This window comes from Heptranchias perlo, chromosome 23 (assembly GCF_035084215.1).
Source record: "Heptranchias perlo isolate sHepPer1 chromosome 23, sHepPer1.hap1, whole genome shotgun sequence".
NCBI classification, from domain to species: domain Eukaryota; kingdom Metazoa; phylum Chordata; class Chondrichthyes; order Hexanchiformes; family Hexanchidae; genus Heptranchias; species Heptranchias perlo.
In genome coordinates, this window is record NC_090347.1 from 31,284,924 (window position 1) to 31,306,483 (window position 21,560).

At 38.8% G+C, this 21,560-nt stretch overlaps 1 protein-coding gene across 2 annotated transcripts in view; it reads left to right on the forward strand.

The window, feature by feature from the left end:
- The window catches only part of wdr45b (WD repeat domain 45B), a 51,885-nt gene extending 33,290 nt beyond the window's left edge, over positions 1–18,595 (forward strand). For both annotated transcript variants that reach the window (XM_068004299.1, XM_068004301.1), the window contains exons 6-10: positions 2,918–3,108; positions 3,672–3,757; positions 8,478–8,579; positions 9,670–9,791; positions 16,128–18,595. In XM_068004299.1, the coding sequence (XP_067860400.1) occupies positions 2,918–3,108; positions 3,672–3,757; positions 8,478–8,579; positions 9,670–9,791; positions 16,128–16,234 (608 nt within the window). In that variant the 3' untranslated portion in view covers positions 16,235–18,595. The remainder of the gene's footprint in view (positions 1–2,917; positions 3,109–3,671; positions 3,758–8,477; positions 8,580–9,669; positions 9,792–16,127) is intronic.
- Positions 18,596–21,560: the final 2,965 nt, after the last annotated feature.

Here is a 21,560-nt window from a genome sequence, read left to right on the forward strand (position 1 = left end):
TTGGCTGTGTTGCCTGAGGGGTGGAGGTGAAGGGCTTGTCCACGTGGAGCAAAAATTAGAGTTAAACTGTTGTTTTGTACCTCCTAACTGGTTATAAAAGGGTTTTGGCAGAAAACTGGATTATCTGCCCATCTGGGTGAGTGTAATGATGCAAGGAAACCAAAACAGGGAGAAGAGATAAAAAAAACCACAAAATGTATTTGTTTTAGGCTGATGTAAGCAGGCTTTTTATTTTTATGTAAATCATTTATTATATGCTGTCTTTGCCACTGTGGAATCCTCTAACTTCAGTGAAATCTTTCCAAGAACAGCATCTGCCAGATGTTGTCTTTTGTAGTAAACCAATTAATAGACAAAAAACATTTGCATTCTTAACTGCATAATGAGCTATGATACATGTGTTGGGGTGAGCTAATAGATCACTAAGTATAACTTATTGTAATCACTTGCCCAACATTGTATAAAGGGAATACATACCAAGCTAGAGAAAACAATCTTGTCTTGCACATCCTCCATGTATAAGATATAACATACATGTATTGGTTTATAGAAGACTGAAAGCAGCAGCAAACAAATAAACTGCTACGGTTGGTGAATTTTTATAAAAATTCTCTTTGAATTCATATTTGGAATAAGTGACTTTATAAAAAAAATATACTACAGTCAAAAACAGACCTCCAGGTAGCCCTAAATTATCCAAATCCAGCCATAACATTGGTTTGTGGGAGCAAACTAGCAAGATATGACGTCATTGTTTGCTAGCTTCTGCCTAATAGAATTGCTGTTTTTTTTTTCATTTTAATTTCCAGTCTTTCAACAATGCAGATTTCAGTAATTCAGTGTGTTACCAGATTAAAATAAAATGATCTGTAAAGGGAGTCATTCCATGAAGTTAGTAGTGTTCTTCATTAGTTAGCATCAATGAAAGTTATATGCTCTGAAATGCATGTTAATTAATTCTTGATTTATAGATTTGACAATTAAAACTATTGTGAAAACTTGAAAGTGTAAAAAGTAGAACATTTACAAGGATGCATATGGCTACCAGTCAATGACCAGTTGTAACCCTGAATGCACAGCCCATTTTTCTTTCTCAGTATTTACAACATGAGCCCCTAGTGGAATGATCACCACCTGATTCATTGTAACTTTGACAACAGTGACTGTCTACCAGTTACACCATTTGAATTTGCTATTACAGTATGCCTTTTCCTCACCATAGCTTTTTCCCTAGGTTCACAACATTGCTCTGATTTTTTTTCCTTCCTAATATCCTAGTGTTATCCAGTACCCAAAGCCCACTTGATGTTATTTCCTGTTACTTGTTCTTGCTGCCTTACCACCTCCTTACTGTAACCCAAACTTTTGCCTCCTCCCTGCACGCTCACTTCTTGAACAGGGTCTTTACATACCTGCATCTCGGATGTTTCTCCTACTGAGTCCAGTACCAGCGATATGTTAATTTATTAACTTTTCACACTTATGATGAGCATCAAACTCTATTCTCCAAGCCTACCAGCCTTCCTCCACCCTCGGCTCCTTGATTAGCAAACAGTATTCACAATGATGGCCTGTCTGAACTCCTCAGCTCTGATGACTGTAAACCTGCATCATGGTACACACAGACCATTGCCCTAATTTTTGCCTTGTCCTTCTGCAGCTGAGGTCCTAATTTAAATGTACTTGCAAATTTTTCATCAACTTGATATCTTTTTAAAAGTTTTCTCCTGCTTTTGCCAAAACGTGATGAAATCCTAGGGATTTTTTTTAGGTATAGCACTACATGAAAGAATGTGTATTTACAAATTAGATTGCTAAGTTGTCAAATTATAATGTCATTGTCGTGCTTTGGCCTTGAATGTTGCTCCTTTCGAAACTAGGTTTCCAAGGCAGCAATGACACTCACCTGTAATCTATAACAAAGCAACAATATTTTTCAAACCAGTTTAGATTTATGATCGTGTGAAGGGAAATAATTCCCAAAGCTGTTTGAAGTTAATGTAATATAAAGCCCATTTTCTGCCTCTTTTGACACCTAGTATACTAAGAACTTGACTAGATTTTAAAATATGATTTTAAAATAAGTCAGTTCTTGTGTAAACTGATTTGTGCCAAAAGTACTATGACATTCATCTGCTTCCAGTGAAGTTTAAAATGTAGATATGTATTAGTTTACCTAATGACTTGAGTTTTGTGAATTTCAAATGAGGTAGGAGGAGCTCAAAGAAGTTTAATTACTGTTGTTACATTAATGTGACCCATGAGATAGGCTGGTGTAGAGGGCCCTGTTAGTGATTTAAAACACTATATCTGACCAATTTACTGGATATCTTTTAAGTGGTTACAGATGTGGCACATGAGCGTGAGGCAGTGGATGTTGTCCACTTGGATTTTGGAAAGGCATTACATTTCCCACATCAGACTGATTTGCAAAGCATATGCCTATGGGATAGATGCAAAGTATTAGGCTGATTGATGCTTGGCTGAAAGGGAGACAGCAAGGGTGGTGGTATGTGGAGAGATCCAAGAGGAGTAGCTACATGTCAGTGGAGTCCCACATGGGTTGGTGTTGGGGCCAGTGGTGTATGAAATTTTTAGAAACTGCTGTAGGGTGGAATGTTACCAAGGTGTTTGTTTATAAGTAACATCAAAATGGATGCAGCGGCCATTGATAACCAATCTGCCATCATCCAAATGGATCTGGAAAGGCTAAGTAAATGAGCAGAGGAGTGACCGATGAAGTTCAATATAGATAAATGCTCTTTTCAAAGTATATCGTGTTCCCTGATGGTGCAATACATATACAATATGTGTTTGGAATTCAGGCTAAACATCCAGCTTACTTTAAAGATGTTGGCAAAAAAATATAATCCTTCTTAACAATTGTTTCTCCCTATCTCCACTTCCTTTCTTCCAGGATTATGCGTCCTTTGTCCAAACAGCAACAATTCCCTCCTAGCATTTCCAGCTACACATACTGGGCATGTGCAGATAGTGGACCTCGCCAGCACTGAGAAACCTCCAGTTGATATACCTGCACATGAAGGAGCTCTGAGCTGCATCGCTTTAAACCTTCAGGGGACACGTATTGCCACAGCTTCAGAAAAGGTATGTAAACAGTGATTTATTTTGACAATTTAATGTCCTAAAAGTAAAGTTTTTTTTTTCCCCTAAACATTGTTTTGCTTCTCCAGGCAACTAATCAAAAGGTTATTGATTAACAGCTTGACTTTTCAATTAATTTCCTATGTAGCAAGGCTAAAGGAACAGTTATAGCTTTTATCACTCAGCGTTTTAATAAAGTTCATACAGAATGATTCTTTTACTGATTGAAGCACAGCATTAGGATCCAGATAGCTTTCAAATTGACTTCTTTAAATCTAGTATTTAAAATGGATTTTTCAAAAGATTAAATTGTTTAGTTTGTCTTCGTTAAGACTGTTTGTTTGTAGCTCTCTGCCAGTGCTGTCTTTCAAACCTGTGGGGGCTGGGCATGATTGGTCCAATGTAAACCAACCCTTCATTTTTCTTGCCTCCTTCCCCCAACGAGTGGGCAGTTGTTTGTTCTTCAGTTGTCAGAACCTGAGTTTAAGTCAATGTGCTTTTTAAAAAGTTTTAAAAATTGTAACTTAATGAATAAATCTATCGAACTCCTGTTATATTTTGTACAGGGAACCTTGGTCCGAGTTTTTGACACTACCACGGGACAACTCATCCAAGAGTTGAGAAGAGGATCACAAGCAGCAAACATTTATTGGTATGTTCAAAACACTGCAGCTTGCGTCAGCATCATCTAGCATCAATTAACTAGTTCTAACTGTGTGGTTTTGTCCTTTAGGGATAGTGTGTTTCTCTGAGATGCAAAGCTGCTGCCCCAATTTGCATTTAAATAGAATTTATGCCTTTGATCAGACTGATGAAATAAATTGTTTCATTGAGATTTTTTTCCTAATGCTATTTCTCAAAGTGCCTCAAAACCAGTTCTGTCACAGACAGAAACATACTGACCAGGAAAAGCTTGCAGGAGCATTCAGACACTTATTGTTAGACTTCTAAGCTCTGATTCAGAGAATAAAGTTTAATCTGATTTATTTCTGGAATAGATTTTTAATCCTGAATGATGTCATCTTCTTCCATTCAAAGTGTGCACTTCCATACATCATTCTAAATCAAGCCAGTTGAATGCATCCTCAGACTGGGGCCAATCTGATTTGAGGGGGAGGATGTGACTTTGGCTAAATGCCTAGGTCCACATTTACAAAAATGTCTTTGTGCATTATTCATTCAATGCCAGTGGAATTTGCATAAAGAAATGTTAGTGAATACACAACCAATTGGATCACCATCTACATTTATAGCTGACTTGCTTTTGCCCAGGCTTTTTATCTTTTATACTGAGCTATGAAAGTATTTACTCAATTCTAGAATGTATTATTTAACATAACATAATGATACAAAGCTAGGTGGGAAAGTAAGCTGTGAGCAGGACAGAGTCTGCAAAGGCATATAGACAGGTTAAGTGAGTGGGTAAGAAGGTGGCAGATGGAGTATAACGTGGGGAAATGTGAAGTTATTCACTTTGGTAGGAAGAATAGAAAAACAGCATTTTTTAAATGGTGAGAAACTATTAAATGTTGGTGTTCAGAGAGATCTGGGTGTCCTGATACAAGAAACATAAAAAGTTAGCATGCAGGTACAGCAGGCAATTAGGAAAGCAAATGGCATGTTGGTCTTTATTGCAAGGGGGTTGGGGTACAAGAAGGAAGTCTTACTACAGTTGTACAGGGCTTTGGTGAGACCTCACCTGGAGTATTGTGTACAGTTTTGGTCTCCTTATCTAAGGGAGGATATACTCGCCCTTGAGGCGGTACAACGAAGGTTCACTAGATTAATTCCGAGGATGAGAGGGTTGTCCTATGAGGAGAGGTTAAGTAGAATGGGCCTATACTCTCGAGTTTAGAAGAATGAGAGGTGATCTCATTGAAACATAAAAGATTCTGAGGGGGCTTGACAGGGTAGATGCTGAGAGGTTGTTTCCCCTGGCTGGAGAGTCTCGAACCAGGGGACATAGTTGAAGGATAAGGGGTCAGCCATTTAAGACTGAGTTGAGGAGGAATTTCTTCACTAAGGGTTGTGAATCTTTGTAATTTTCTACCCCAGAGGGCTGTGGATGCTGAGTCGTTGGATACATTCAAAGCTGAGATAAATTTTTGGACTCTAGGGAAACCAAGGGATTTGGGGATTGGGCAAGAAAATGGAGTTGAGGTTGAAGATCAGCCATGTTCTTATTGAATAGCGGAGCAGGCTCTAGGGGCCATATGGCCTACTCCTGCTCCTATTTCTTATAATCACATTGCTACAAGAACATATCTTTTTCAATTCTGTTAATCTGCCCTCCACCACCGAATATTGGAAGCTGTAGCTACAGAAGTCTAAACCACTCTATGGTGGGCCCTGTCTGTTGAACTCTGTTTACAAGTCAAAATGTTTTTGTTTGTTGTCAAACCAGGACTCCTCTGGCCATTCTTTTCACTTTTCATTGGGTTATCCATTTAGAATAATGTGTGTAAACTCTCCACTACTGTCCACTTAAAAAAAAATAAGAAACTAGCCAGGAATGAGATGCCATAGATAAAATTGAATTGAGGTTAAAAAGATAATCGGGGGGATAACGGAAAATATGAAATGAAAATATCTAAGACTATAAAAAGAAATAGTAAAGCATTTTATAGGTACATAAGTAACATGAGAATTAAAATAGGGTTAGGGCCACTGGGGATCAGCAATGTAAACTCACAACCTTTGAGTTCTTTGAAGAAACAAGAGTAGGCAAGTGCAATGCAGTGGATGTGGTATACAAGGACTTTCAGAAGGCCTTTGATAAATTGCCACATAAGAGACTCGTGATGAAGCTCAGGACGTGTGGAGTCGGGCTAGTCTCTAGTCAAAAGACTGTTAAAACAAAGGTTAATACCTTTTAACAAAATGTGCATTCCCAAAACTCCTTCACAAACGATAGTAGATACTGGTCACAGCAAGAGCTGTTGGAAAAGAACAGGTTCTCCTTTTGATTTTTCGGAGTGCAAGATGCTTAAGAAGAAAAACTTGCATTTATGTAGCATCTTTCACAATCTCAGGATGTCCCAAAGTCCTTCAAAGCCACTGAAGTGTTGGGAAATATGACAGCCAATTTGTGTACTGCAAGGTCCCATAATCCACAGATATAACCGGATAATCTGTTTGAGATTGTTTAGGGATAAATATTGGCCAGGACTTCAGGAGAGCTCCCCTGTTCTTTGAATAGTATAATGGGAGGACAGAGGAGGCCTCGATTTAATGTCTTATCCGAAAGACTGTGTCTCTGAAAGTGGTACCACTGAGCCAAGGCTGACGCCAACAGATGTGTATGGGATTTTATGCAAACAAACGTTTTGCTTTGTAGTTTCTATCATTAATGTGTTGCAGAAGCTGCCCAACTGAAGGACTTGGGATCTAGTATTTTGTATTGCATTGGTGACCTCTATATAGTTCCTCCCAACCCAACATAGAAGTGTTTGTCAGCAGTCACACTCACTCAGACCAATTCAAAAGTGGTGATTCCCTGCTTCCTCCACTGGATAATGTATTTAGCAGTGCATTTCAGACAAGCTTTAAAAAGGTTCTTGATTTGACCACAGGCCAAGCTAACTCATGTTGAAACGATGCTCAACCAAGGGCCACGAAAGTGATTCTCTCCTATGTATTTGCTGTGCATGCTATTTAATTGTACCTCAGGAAATTTGAGTGCATCAACTGTACACCTAAAATGTTAACTGAACAGACCACACAGCTGAATGGTGAAATTTTGGGATATGCTGACACCACATTCATGATTTTGTCCCATATTCCATTTGAATAGAACCATGGCATAAAGTTGCAGTACATCTTGGTGAAAGATCACTGGTCAGTTTTTTTTAAATGGAAACAGTTGGATTAAATTTTGACTTTGAACTTTATTGTCTGAGATCTGTGAAACTAGTCAAATATTTTTGTGATTCAAGTTGCAGGCGAACTGTGCAATATTTAATCATGATGTGGCAATGCCGGTGATGGACTGGGGTTGACAATTGTAAACAATTTTACAACACCAAGTTATAGTCCAGCAATTTTATTTTAAATTCACAAGCTTTCGGAGGCTACCTCCTTCCTCAGGTGAACGATGTGGAAGGAGGTAGCCTCCGAAAGCTTGTGAATTTAAAATAAAATTGCTGGACTATAACTTGGTGTTGTAAAATTGTTTACAATATTTAATCAGTAGCTCAAAATATTATGGCTGTAACATTAACAGTTTAAAAATAGTGATGGATGTTCAGAAACTGTAGAGGGTAATATGAAAGCACATTTGCTGCATTTGTTCAAAGATGAAGCTCACTATTGCAGTACTTTTTAGAAGCAAGTCTCTTAGCTACTTTGTTTCAATTTGAGCTTCAGATTTCATATACCAGCAAATTGAATAATACTGAGCAAATTGTTGCCTGTCATCTTGTATGACTTGCATCTTCTGTCATCTAAACAATTGCAAACATGTGTTTTAGTTTGTGACTTGAATGACACTGGTTGTGGTGAATGACTGATGTGTATGGTGGAAAACCGAACCTGGACCACCAGAAAAGCACTGGAAATAATACACATTACCTCATTGTTTCAGTACTTTCCTGCCATCTACAGGCAAGAGCTGGAAAAGCAGTAGAATAATGTTTATTTAAGTCACCCCATTTCCTGTGTTCATTTACACTAAGGACAACTTGTTTATGGCAACTGAAGCAGAATGGTTAGACTAGAATTGTTTTGCTTTTTTCTTTCCTTTTCTCCACCTTCTGTTCACATTTTTTCTCTTTCCCTTTTCCCCCGTCTTATATGAAATAATGAACCAACATAACATTTTATACAATACTTCAGTCCTGAATGAAGTAAGTTTGGGGCTATTTCAGCTTTGGTCCTAGTACCTCACATAATTCATCAATGTTGGCACTAAATTGACAACCTTGATAAGGCTATAAGGACTTGATTTGTGGGAAATTGAAATTTCTTACTGATGCGGTGCTCTTAAATTGATTTGATTTTTTTTTGTCTCGAGCAATTTCTTGACCGAATAGTTGATTTAAATGCAAGAAAAGGGTTATTTGCTCAACTATGTAAATTTCCACCAGCCCTTGTGCCTTCCCTGAATATTTCCAGCTCCACCCCTACCACTGTTCTGATCTTAGGAGAGAAGCTATAGAGCATTCTATCTCCACCTCAGATTCATTTCCATGATTACCTCCTGCTCCTTTTTAAGCTCTGTGCAATTCAGCTACGGAGCACACAACTAGTCATAGACAGCTTGCTATCAGCAATTGCTCTCTTTGCTCGGGACGGTCCAGGTTTTTTTAAAATCATTTATTTCTGTTGAAAGATTTTCTTCTCTTGCAACACTAATGAGCATTTTTGTCTTGCAGCATAAATTTTAATCAAGATGCTTCCTTAATCTGTGTGTCAAGTGATCATGGGACTGTTCACATTTTTGCTGCTGAGGATCCCAAAAGGAATAAGCAATCCAGGTAAATAACACGTAGAGATTTAAAATGGTTGTACAACTTCTTCATTTGAAATTGCTTAATTTGAATTATTTGTTAATCAAAATCATTACATAAAACACCTCCTGTACTATTTTTGCTTAAATTGACCAATTCAGTTCTTTTGAGCAAAGACTAGCTGATTTAAGAATAAGTTTGTTTTGAACACAAACAAATGAGTGAAAGCTTGTTGTACTTGAATCACCCTGTGCTCTGATTTAAGAATATCGAACTTGCTCAGAAAATCTGAATTTGCGGTATTGTATAGGAACAGGAGCAGGCCATTCATCCCCTCGAGCTTGTTCCGCCATTCAATTAGATCATGGCTGATCTGTACCTTAACTCCATTTACCCGCCTTTGTTTCATATCCCTTGATATCCTTACCTATCTAGTGATCTCACTTGAAAATTTCAATTGACTCAGCATCCACAGGCTTTTTGGGACAGAGTTCCAGATTTGCACTGCCCTTTGTGTAGAAAAAGTGCTTCCTGATTTCACTCCTAAATGGCCTAGCTCTAGTTCTGATAGTGTTCCCTTATTCTGGATTCTCTCACCAGAGTAATTCTCTATAGTGCTTGAATCCCTTAATCAAATAAAATACCTTGATTAAATCACCCCATAACATCTATGAGAATACAAACCAAGTTTATGCAAGCTGTCCTCTTTATTTGGGGGTAGTCCTCTGGTGAATCTGCGCCATACTCCTTCCAATGCCCAAAACTGACACAGTACTCCAGATGGGGTCTAACAACTGAAGCATCACTTCCTCACTTTTGAATTCCAATCTCCTTGAGATAAAGGCCAACATTCCATTGGCCTTTTTGATTACTTTTTGTACCTGTTTAGGAATGTTGGGGCCAGTTGCAAACTCTGGACAGAGATTACCCAAATTGCAGATTACTCGTCCAGCGTTGCACGAAGCCATGGTATGTTTTACAAACTCTGGATCCAAGATACTTTTCAAGAGATGCTGCTAAAATTTATAATGGTTGGGGAATGTTGCATTTAATAATTTTAAAGATGAGCTTTAGCAGTAGTTAATTTTTTTTTTTTTTGTTCCACTTGTAATTGCAGTTTGGCATCTGCAAGCTTCCTTCCAAAATACTTCAGCTCTAAGTGGAGCTTCTCCAAGTTTCAGGTTCCTTCTGGCTCGCCTTGTATCTGTGCCTTTGGTACTGAGCCAAACGCTGTCATAGGTAAGTTCTGTTCTAGTCCATCCAAGTGTCAATTATGTGACTATTGAAATGCGTGCGTGTGTATGTTATGTATGTGTAGAGTTACCAACTACACCTGTGCCTCCAATTCCCAGAATACTGTAGTCTGAGCGTGTCAGTATGGAGAATATTCCAGCCTGTGCCAGTATAATTCTCAAACAACTAGAAGGGTGCTTTTTCTCAAACTGTAGCAGTATTTGTGGGTTTTTTTAAATATCAAAAGCTAGAATTTTATTTGAGTTTTCACTATTTTCAACAGCTATTTTTTATAATCTTTATAAGGAAAAAAGATGAGTGGATGATTAGAGCATGTGCACTGTACTTTGTTTCTGCTGAGAACTTGTTTTCATAAAGGTTGTTTTCTCAATGCAAAATTTGAAGCAAGTCTTCCCTTGCACTACAATATTTGAATTTGTTTTTCCAAATTATTTTAAAACCAGCTGGAGAATGCATTTTAGCGCACTTTTTTAGGTAGCTTCACAGGCAGACTTATCAAGCAACTACATATCTCACGTATACGTGATTACAGCACCTGTGCTTTTTATTTTGCTTGTATTGAAAATGTGAAAGATTTATGCAGCTGCAGTAGATGTAATTTACTTTCCAGGAACCAATCAAAAAAACACTTGCCTTATTGTCTCCATGCCGAAGTTATTTCTAAATTCTCTCTTGGGAGATGTGGACACCATTTTAGATTAGATACTATCCTGCATTCACCATGATTTTTTTTTAAACGTTCAAAGCTGAGTTTACAGCTTTTAAGATAGATGCCGCTATTGTTGGCAACGTTAAACCTGATCGGTAATCAGACTGAAATACTTTAGCTATTCAAAGTTTGCATACTAGGAAAAGCTACAATTTCACATCAGAAGTTTCTTTGAAAGTCAAATATCTGTAGTTGAACTAATTACACTACAAATGTATGGTTGCAGTATTAACCAACAATGATTTTCTATTTCATGTTTTGTGGTTAATCATAAATATTTTTGACATTTATTTCATTGCGAATAGTTTTAAACGAGGTACTTGATAACTGTGAAGATAAGGATTAAAAACTGCTGGGAGGATGCCCAGAATGCTAACCATGGCACCGTGGAGCATGAGGCAATCAAAGCGGGGTGGGGGGGGGGGGGGAAATCAGAAGAGAAAGGTTGTAGTCATAGGGGATTTTATAATCGGGGGATGGATAGCGTCCTCTGCAGTCGCGACCAGTAGTCCAGGCGGGTGTGTTACCTACCTGGTGCAAGGGTAAAGGACATCTCCGAGCAACTGGAGAGGAACTTGGAAAACGAGAGGGAGGATCCAGTTGTCATGGTCCATTTTTGCACCAATGACATGACCAAGGAGGAGGTCCTGCAAAGGGATTATCCGAAGCTAGGAGCTAAATTTTAAAAAGCAGGACCACACAGGTGGTAATCTCAGGATTACTACCCGAGCCACGAGCTAATTGGGATAGGCAGATCAGAAAAGTAAATGGGTGGCTGAAAGAGTGGTGTGGGAAGGGGGGGTTCCATTTCATGGGACACTGGCACCAGTACTGGGACAGGATGGAGCTGTACTGCTGGGATAGGCTCCATCTGAACCAGACCAGAATCCTAGCAGAAAGGATAAACAGAACGGTGCATAATGCTTTAAACCAGCACAATGGGGGGAGGGATCTGGTAGCAGTAACAAAAGCCTAAAGATAAAAGAAACGGGAGAAAAGGCCAGACCAGGGTGAGGAATAAAGATAAGATAAATGGTCGAAGAACAAAGTTATAAAACTGAATTATAAAAGGACCGTTTAAAAATAAAGTAAAAGGAACAGCTATTAAACATGAATTAAATTGCCTGTACAGCAAGGTACACAACGTCTGAAATAAAACGGGGGAACTGGAGGCACTAATCCATAGCCAGGAACCAGATGTGGGAATAACTGAAACATGGCTATGTAACGAACAGGACTGGCAACAAGATATTGCTGTATATAACGTAAGCAGACAGGATAGGGAAGGAAGAAGGGGAGTGGAGTAGCTGCACTAATTAGAGATAATATAATGGCAGTAGAAAAAAGTGACATAACTGACAGAGAAGGATAGAAACAGAATCCATATGGATTGAAATAAAAAATAAGGATCGATCCTGCTAATAGGGGTATACTACAGACCCGCTAATAGTGGAAAGGGGGTGGAGGAAGAAATATGTAAGCAATTTCATGAAATGAGTAAAGGACATGGAATAATAATCATGGGAGATTTTAAGTACCCCAAAATAAACTGGCAAGAAGAGGTCAGTAAAGGGGTACAGGGAATGGAGTTTTTGCAGTATGTGCAGGACTCCTTTCTTTCCCAACAAGGGAAGCACTGCTGGATCTAGTAATGGGAAATGAACCAGAACAGATCAGAGAACTAAGTGTAGGGGAACATCTAGGCAATAGTGATCACAAGATAATAAGGTTTAAGATAAAGATTGAGAAGGACATAAGTAAGACAAAAACCAAAGTAATAAATTGGGGGGAAAAAAAACTGATTTTAATGGGTGAGAATGGAACTAGGGAAAATAAACAGGAAACATTTACTGACCAACAAAGAAATAGAACAGCAGTGGGAAACATTTAAAATGGTGATCAATAGAGTCCAGGAGAAATACATCTCACTAAAAAGCAAGAACAAACTAGCCAATAATGACACCATGGATGAATAGGCAAATAAGGGCAAAATTGAAACTAAGTACATAGACATCAGAGAGGATGACAAAAGGAAATACAAAAAGGTTAGGAAAGAAGTCAAAAAAACAATTGGGAAGGCAAAGAGCAACTACAAAATTAAATTAGCAAGGAATATAAAAAGAAATAGTAAAGTAGTCTACAGATACGTAACAAAAATCAGGATGGGGCCGCTAAGGGATAGACACGATAAACCCACAGTGAAATGGCAGAAATATTAAATAATTATTTTGCCTCACTATGTTTAGCAGGGAGACTAAGATGGTGGACATGACATTAGTAGAAGAGGAGATCAAAAATGATATAAAGACATTTAAGATAGAAAGGGAGGAAATAAACTAATCAAACCTAGAGAGGATAAAACCCCTGGTCTGGATGGATTGCATCCAAACTAATGTGATTCCTTTGTTTAAAAAGGGAACTAGAACTATAGACCAATTAGCTTAATGGTGGTAGGAAAGATAATGGAATCCTTACTCCGACGTAATAGAAAAGCATCTAGAAACCGAAAATATAATAAAGAATAATCAGCATGGATTTCAAAAGGGAAGGTCATACTTGACCAACCTTATTGAATTCTTTGAAGAAGTAAAAGAAAGGGTGAACAAGGGTAATGCAGTAGATGTAATATATTTGGATTTTCAAAAGGCCTGCGATAAGGTACTGCATAGTAGACTCATGACTCAGGTCAGCATGTGGAGTTGGGACAAGTAGCAGAATGGATAGCAAGCTGGCTACAAAACAGAAAACAGAGTAGGGGTTAAAGGTGGTTACTCAGACTAGCAAAAGGTGAGAAGTGGTGTTCCACAAGGTTCAGTGCTGGGACCACTGTTTACTATTTACATAAATGATTTGGAATCGGAAGTACAGTTTCAAAATTTGGGGACGACACCAAATTGGGGGGGTATAGTTAATACTGAGGAGGTCTGTGACAAAATGCAGGAAGACATTAATAAACTTGCAGATTGGGTGTGTAATTGGCCAAATGAATTTTAATATAGATAAGTGAGGGGTACATTTTGGTAAGAAAAATAACAAGGCCACATACTACTTGGAAGTTAAACTTGTATAGAACCTTGCTTAGACCACACTTGGAGTACTGTGAACCATTCTGGTCTCCATATTGTAAAAAGGATATAGAGGCACTGGAGAAAGTAAATCTTTTTTGCATCGGGTTGCCAGATCTGTGAGGTTATACCCATCAGGAAAGATTGAATAGGCTGGGGCTCTTTTCTCTATCGGGTCAGCCCTCAGCCTTCCTTTTTCTAGAGGTCTTTAAGATTATGAAAGGGTTTGATAGGGTAGACGTAGAGAAGATGTTTCCACTTGTGGGGAAGACCAGAAATAGGGGCTATAAATATAAAATAATCACTAATAAATCCAATAGAGAATTTAGGAGAAACTTCCTTACATAAAGTGGTTAGAATGTGGAACTCTTCCTCCACAAGGAGTGATGTGGAGATGCCGGTGATGGACTGGGGTGGACAAATGTAACGAATCTTACAACACCAGGTTATAGTCCAACAATTTTATTTTAAAATCACAAGCTTTCGGAGATTATCCCCTTCGTCAGGTGAATGAGTGGAAGGTTCTCAAATCGCATATCTTATATTAGGCTGGGACAGCATCACACCAATCAAAAGGTGTCGTTGTTCAAACAGGCCAGTCACTGAGAACAGCATGTCCCAGTACACTGGATATACATTGTGAGAGAGCGAGAATAACTTTTTTTTCCCTTTTTGCTGGTGGGGTTACGTGTAGCGTGACATGAACCCAAGATCCCGGTTGAGGCCGTCCTCATGGGTGCGGAACTTGGCTATCAACTTCTGCTCGACGATTTTGCGTTGTCGTGTGTCTCGAAGGCCGCCTTGGAGAACGCTGACCCGAAGATCGGTGGCTGAATGTCCTTCACTGCTGAAGTGTTCCCCGACTGGGAGGGAACCCTCCTGTCTGGCGATTGTTGCGCGGTGTCCGTTCATCCGTTGTCGCAGTGTCTGCATGGTCTCGCCAATGTACCATGCTCCGGGGCATCCTTTCCTGCAACGTATGAGGTAGACAACGTTGGCCGAGTCACAGGAGTATGAACCATGTACCTGGTGGGTGGTGTCCTCTCGTGTGATGATGGTATCTGTGTCGATGATCTGGCATGTCTTGCAGAGATTGCCGTGGCAGGGTTGTGTGGTGTCGTGGACGCTGTTCTCCTGAAAGCTGGGTAATTTGCTGCGAACGATTGTCTGTTTGAGGTTGGGTAGCTGTTTGAAGGCGAGTAGTGGAGGCGTGGGGATGGCCTTAGCGAGGTGTTCGTCGTCATCGATGACATGTTGAAGGCTGCGGAGAACATGGTGTAGTTTCTCCGCTCCGGGGAAGAATCGTATAGACCTCCTCAGAAGACAAACGGGACGCAACCAACAGAGTACCCTTCGTCGTCCAGTACTTCCCCGGAGCGGAGAAACTACACCATGTTCTCCGCAGCCTTCAACATGTCATCGATGACGACGAACACCTCGCTAAGGCCATCCCCACGCCTCCACGACTCGCCTTCAAACAGCCACCCAACCTCAAACAGACCATCGTTCGCAGCAAATTACCCAGCTTTCAGGAGAACAGCGTCCATGACACCACACAACCCTGCCACGGCAACCTCTGCAAGACATGCCAGATCATCGACACGGATACCACCATCACACGAGAGGACACCACCCACCAGGTACATGGTTCATACTCCTGTGACTCGGCCAACGTTGTAGGAAAGGATGCCCCGGAGCATGGTACATTGGCGAGACCATGCAGACACTGCGACAACGGATGAACGGACACCGCGCAACAATCGCCAGACAGGAGGGTTCCCTCCCAGTCGGGGAACACTTTAGCAGTCAAGGACATTCAGCCACCGACCTTCGGGTCAGCGTTCTCCAAGGCGGCCTTCAAGACACACGACAACGCAAAATCGTCGAGCAGAAGTTGATAGTCAAGTTCCGCACCCATGAGGACGGCCTCAACCGGGATCTTGGGTTCATGTCACACTACACGTAACCCCACCAGCAAAAAGGGAAAAAAAGTTATGCGTTTTAATATTTTCTCTCTCTCTCTCTCTGCCATTTGGGTCTCTTTCTTTCTGTCTGTGTAATTGACACAATGTATATCCAGTGTACTGGGACGTGCTGTTCTCCGTGACTGGCCTGTTTGAACGACAACGACACCTTTTGATAGGCTGGGACAGCATCACACCAAATATAAGATTTGAGAACCTTCCACTCATTCACCTGACGAAGGGGATAATCTCCGAAAGCTTGTGATTTTAAAATAAAATTGTTGGACTATATCCTGGTGTTGTAAGATTCCTTACATTTGTCCACAAGGAGTAGTTGAGACGACAAGTATAGATGCATTTAAGGGGAAGCTAGATAAACACAAGGGGAAAAAGGAATAGAAGGATATGCTGATAGGGTTAGATGAAGGAGGGAGGGAGGAGGCTCGTGTGGAGCATAAACACTGGCATGGACCTTTTGGGCCAAATGGCTGGTTTCTGTGTTGTACATTCAGTATATAACAACTGAACAGAAACAGATTTTCTCTCAAAATAAAATTCAGTAACCTGGCCTGTTTTGTTACAGCAATTTGTGCAGACGGCAGCTACTACAAATTTTTATTCAACACCAAAGGTGAATGCACCCGGGATGTCTATGCTCAGTTCCTGGAAATGACCGATGACAAGATATGACTATGAGGGATATGATTGCAAATAATACTTTTCAAACACATCTGAGTGTTGCTGTGCTTTAGCCTGCCACCTACAAGAGGACAAAGTGTTACATGACTAAACAGTGATAAACTGAGGAAATATAATGGACCTCTGGCGATGGACCACTGGAAGGACAGCATACAGATGGCTCCGTATATTATTTTTGCCATTTTCTAATTCTGTTCTGGAATGTTTTGGGTTGGGGGAGATCCACTCCTTATTAAAATGAATAGAAACACTTTAATCTTAGTGACCACAAGAAAGTAACCAAACCGTCAAACCTTTGCTTTATAAAAGAACTCTTACACTAATTGTGCCTGTTCAAACTTGTTTCTTTGTGACTGGATGTTTACAGTATGAATTTTGAAGCTGCAGGTTTTTCCTTAATGATTGGTATTCTTTCTGGTGGAGAAAATTATCATTGCCTAATGTGGGCAATTGCTTGTCAAGTACACAAGCCCAAAGGATGATCCAGTCATCACATCTGTTTCATTCTAACTATGTATTGAGGCCTGTGAATGTGATAAAAGCTTAGATGGGTCAGACATCAAATTGCACAACACTGTTAAGAGCTGAACTGTTGAGGTCAGTTTGTGGAATAGATGTACAGTGAATTTTGCTTTTTCCAGTTTGGATTTCATGAGTACAGAAAGTTATAAACTGTGATGTCTGCTTAAAACAAGATGCCCAGTTTGTTAGCATTAAGTTTTGTGCTAAATATATATACAGTACAAACCCATTTGTAGTTACAAAATACTGTTAATGTAAACTACACACAAGTCTAAGTTGTATATTGCTGATCATTTTTTTTCCCAGAGTGCTTGATATAGTTTTTTTAAAAGGAAAGAGGACATTTCTTTCTGTGTCTAATGGGGTAGATTCAAACACTTGTATTTGTCTGTATCTAGTGCACTTAAGTGAGTAAATTGGCATCTAGGTTGAGAACATTGTATTAAATTTAAAATATAGGGAACAAATCATTGTAGTTTTTTGCAGAACAAACCAGTACAGACCTGTACATAAAATGGAGTGCTTTAAAACAAAGTTTGTATTGGTTGCTTTTTTTTGTTAAATCTTGTTTTCAAAGGGTAAGCAATTTTCTGATTTCAAAAGTTTTCTTCTCTTAATTTCCACTAAATTGGACAATTTTTTAAAAGTCTAATTTCTAATCCATGTAATAGTATGAAATGATCACGCTGGAACCTCACAAACTCTCTCGCAAAATCCTCCCAGTGACCTGATTTAACAAAAGCATCCAGTTTGAGTTCTAATTTGATTAAAGGCTAGCCAGTAAGAACTTATTTTGTGCAAATATTTTCTTCAAACACTCAGCCTGGCTAAAGATTTTAATAAAAATGAGCTCATTAAATGCATACCATTTTGTTAAATATTTCTGGCAGTTTTTAAATCAGTGATTTATCTTGTAGGAAAGGATCATCTAAAGTGATTGTTACCCCACAGGCTTTTGCCCAGAGATTGTTGGAGCAGATTTAAATGAAAACTGACTTGCTTTCTTTCAAGTGCTAACATTATCTATTTATTTAACCAGACTGATGTAGATTTATTAAGGATTTTCTGTTGGTATGTATGGAGATTCTGTTCATACTTGGAAGTGGTCCAGTAATCTGTGTGCTACATTTTATGGACAGAGGGCACACAAATGTAACTGACATACCCACTGTTATCCAGAAAAGTTACATTATACTCTTTTCCTGCTTTATTGCAGATTTTGAAATCTGATCTAATGTGCAGCACTGTACCTCAAATGTAACAGTTTGAAATTGTAATTAATAGGACAACTGCATGTAGACATATTGAAGAATTCAGCTTAAGCTTTCCACAAGAAAAATGCTTCTCGTACCCTTCAGGCGATTTACAATTGAAACTGCATTGCGTTAGTGTACTGTCATGTGTAGTTAACAACAGGCACTACTGCTTTTAGGATAAATAGGTATGTTGAACAGGTCACTTTTTTCTCTCTCCTTCCCCTCCCCAGTTATTGTACAGCTATTGAACTGGGCTCATGTGATGAGTTCTTAATAGAACAACTTTCATAATGCACCTTCCTTTATTAATATTTACTAGTGTTTTGAGCACCTCTGTTCAATCACTTCTGAAATCTGTGCTGTAAATTAAAATCAAGTAAAAATGATGTACATACAGGTGTGTGTAAATTCTGTTAATGAAAAAAGCTCACAGTTGTGTCCTTTTTACTAAAAATGTTTAATTGTATTAAATTTTTTCACATGTACATTAACTTTGCCCCATGTCATTCATTTTTGTATTTTATTTGATGTTTCAATGCACTAATAAAATATCATAAGTAGTAAGCTTCAAGAACAGTTGTTGCTAATTAGGTCTGTTATTACAGCAAAAATGCAACATTTTAATACTAAAGTACATTTAGTGCAATGCATGATCCAATTACCTGTTGTAATGCTTAGTCACCCTTTGTGTACTAATTACTAAAAGATCATTTAACACTTCATTTATGGTTTTAGTTGGATGATAGTGCAGGATAGCATAAGGATTGAAAAAAGTAATTAAGTAAATGCATGAGTTATTGTTATACCTGTTTATCTGCAACTCACAATTACTGTTTTAATATAGTCATTTCTGTAGTCCCATTTTTATTGCAATTCCCACTGGCATGTAAGTGTGGCACACAGAAATCCCACTTTAACTAGACTTGTCACCTTTGCACCTTTTCAATCTGATTAGGTTTGTTGGTCAACCGTGCCTAAAAACTGGTTTGACCTGGTTTGCAGTCATCTATAATGTTAGTGTATGGCAGTTGAATTGCTTTACTAGATAGCTCAACAAAAAAGCACAAGCACATTAAGATTCAAAAACTAGTTGCTCAGAAGCGTGAAGTTTCTGAATCTTGGGTTCCTAGAAACAGGATGGAAATGATGTCAGCACGGGAAATACCCCAAGTTTGAGGGGTAGATTCTGCATCGATTTACAAGATAACATTTGAATGTTAGACAGCGGAAGAGATGACTGGAAAGTGTCAGCCTTGGCTCATTAGTAGTACTCTTGCCTCTGTCAGAAGGTTGTGGGTTCAAGATGCCATACTGTATTTACCTTTTTAAGATTGTAAGAAATTTCAATTAAATAGCTGCCACAGCTCAGGGAGCTAAGACAACAGAAAAAGACAGCTGTTTAGCGAGACAAGTACCTGACACGACTATCAGAAGAGACCGACAGCACAGCACGATTTCTCTTTTTTTTTTTTTCCCCCCCCCCCCCCAAAAAAAAATGCAACAGTGAAGCAACTACAGAGTAAAGACACCCAGCCCTCAAATGGTCCTGTAGCAGCCGCCAATGGAAACCTGTTGACCGATTGCAATGAGCAGAGCGATGGCGACTCGTACTTAGTGCTAACCTGTTGGAGGGTGGCGTCCTACTGAGAAAAAGATCTTCATCTATATCCAGACTCTTATTGTATAGGTAGGACTTCTCTCAAAATCACTTAATTTTGAACAGGTTACCTTGCTTTATAATGTACAATTGTTCCATAACTTTACAAATCTCAATCAGTTAAATGCCCCATATTTTTCCAAAGCCTTATATCTTCTACACTTTAGTTTAGGTTTCATCCTTTTTGCCTTTGCACCTTCTCCAGATGCTCCATACTGGACACAATATATTAGACCTTATTTCAAAAGTAATCTACTTTTAGTTTTGTATTTTATTGACTGTGATACTTTCAAGATCCTTATTTGTTTTCTCTAGTGCCTAATTAATGTGAAGTAGCAATAAAGGTCCACACAACTTCAAGTCTTTTTCCTGCTCTGTTCTAATTGACACTCATGCATGGAATAGCTTACACCCTAAGAATTTCTTTATTGCCAATGATTTGCAAATTTGACAGTACTTTTTCTGTCAGCCATTAATAATATTAGTACAAGACCCACCCCAGAGCTCCGAAGGACTGCACTTGTCACTAGTTCCCAATATAAACCTTCCTGTTATATGCAATCTCTAATTTGAACAAATTTCTAATCTTCTATACTATTTCTTAATAATCTCTACATTTATTTATGACACTTGTTTATGTGGAGTTTTATCAAAAACATTTCTGGAAGTTTATGTAGATAATATTCAACCAGGCTTCCTTCAACTACTGCCTTGTCACTTCCTTAAAAAAAAACTCACTCATGATGTTAGTGAGGAATGTTGTGCACCCTGAATAACTGCAGTATTCTCCAATGTATCTTTACAATTGCCTGTATAAAATGTTATGTCTTCCTTGCAACTGAAATTGAACTTACTGGCCTGTAATTCTCTCCAATTTCCTACCCTTAATTGATAATGGGACACTCCACTCCTCAGAACCAAACCAACCCACATCACATTAAACTATTGAAAATATCAACCAGTGCCTTACATCTGTTTAATGACATCATAATGTCATATAAGATAAATTGAATTATAAATCATTGGGCTACTAGTGCATAAGACGATTCTATAGAGAAATGTTTATTGTGACTGATGGACAATAAGTAAAAAGGAAATATTACATACCTTGGCAGGATATTTGCCACTTTTCACTTGTTTTTCAAGCCCTGGTGGAGGTGCCCATGGCTCATTATGTTTGGGCCCTGCTGGAATGCCATCTGTGAAATAACAGGAGTGGGAACTTGAATGAGTCAATAATTGAGATACAGAAAAACATAAAAAGGTGTCAGAGTAAAATAAAAGCTGCCACTGCAAACATGAGTTTTCTGGTTAAAGACATTAGGCCAATGGGAAAACATGGTAAGAGTTTACTCCCAATTGAACCTGCAGCTTCTCTTATCCCAATATGGAAGAAAATATTCTTGAAGACTTCTGAACACAGTTTAAAAGATACAATGAACTTAGTGTTAAGTGGACCTATACGAAAGTCATCGGCGGTTAACTAAGAGAGGTCTGAGGTAAGGCGGCACTAGAAGGGCAGATTGTAGAAAATAGCAAGAGCGATTAAAGGTCAGAGTAGACAGCATGTTAAAGACAAAGTTTCTTTAAGGAATATATTGAAAAAGACTATAGCAGATCAGAAAATGGTGATGTGTTAGAATTGTTCACATTGTTGTCACCAAATTAAGACTGGTTAAATTCTATAAAAAATAGAAATCGAAGTATGTTATCAAAAAAAATCCTCAATGCATTAAATGTGTCTCTGCATCCTGCTATCCAAAAACAAAAGTGAGCCATATGTCTAGACATTCTAGACCAGCTAGTCCAACATCGGTATTGGGGAAAATATCCAAGAGGATTGTATGGGAGTTAATCGACCCGTAAATTGCTCCAGAGCAGT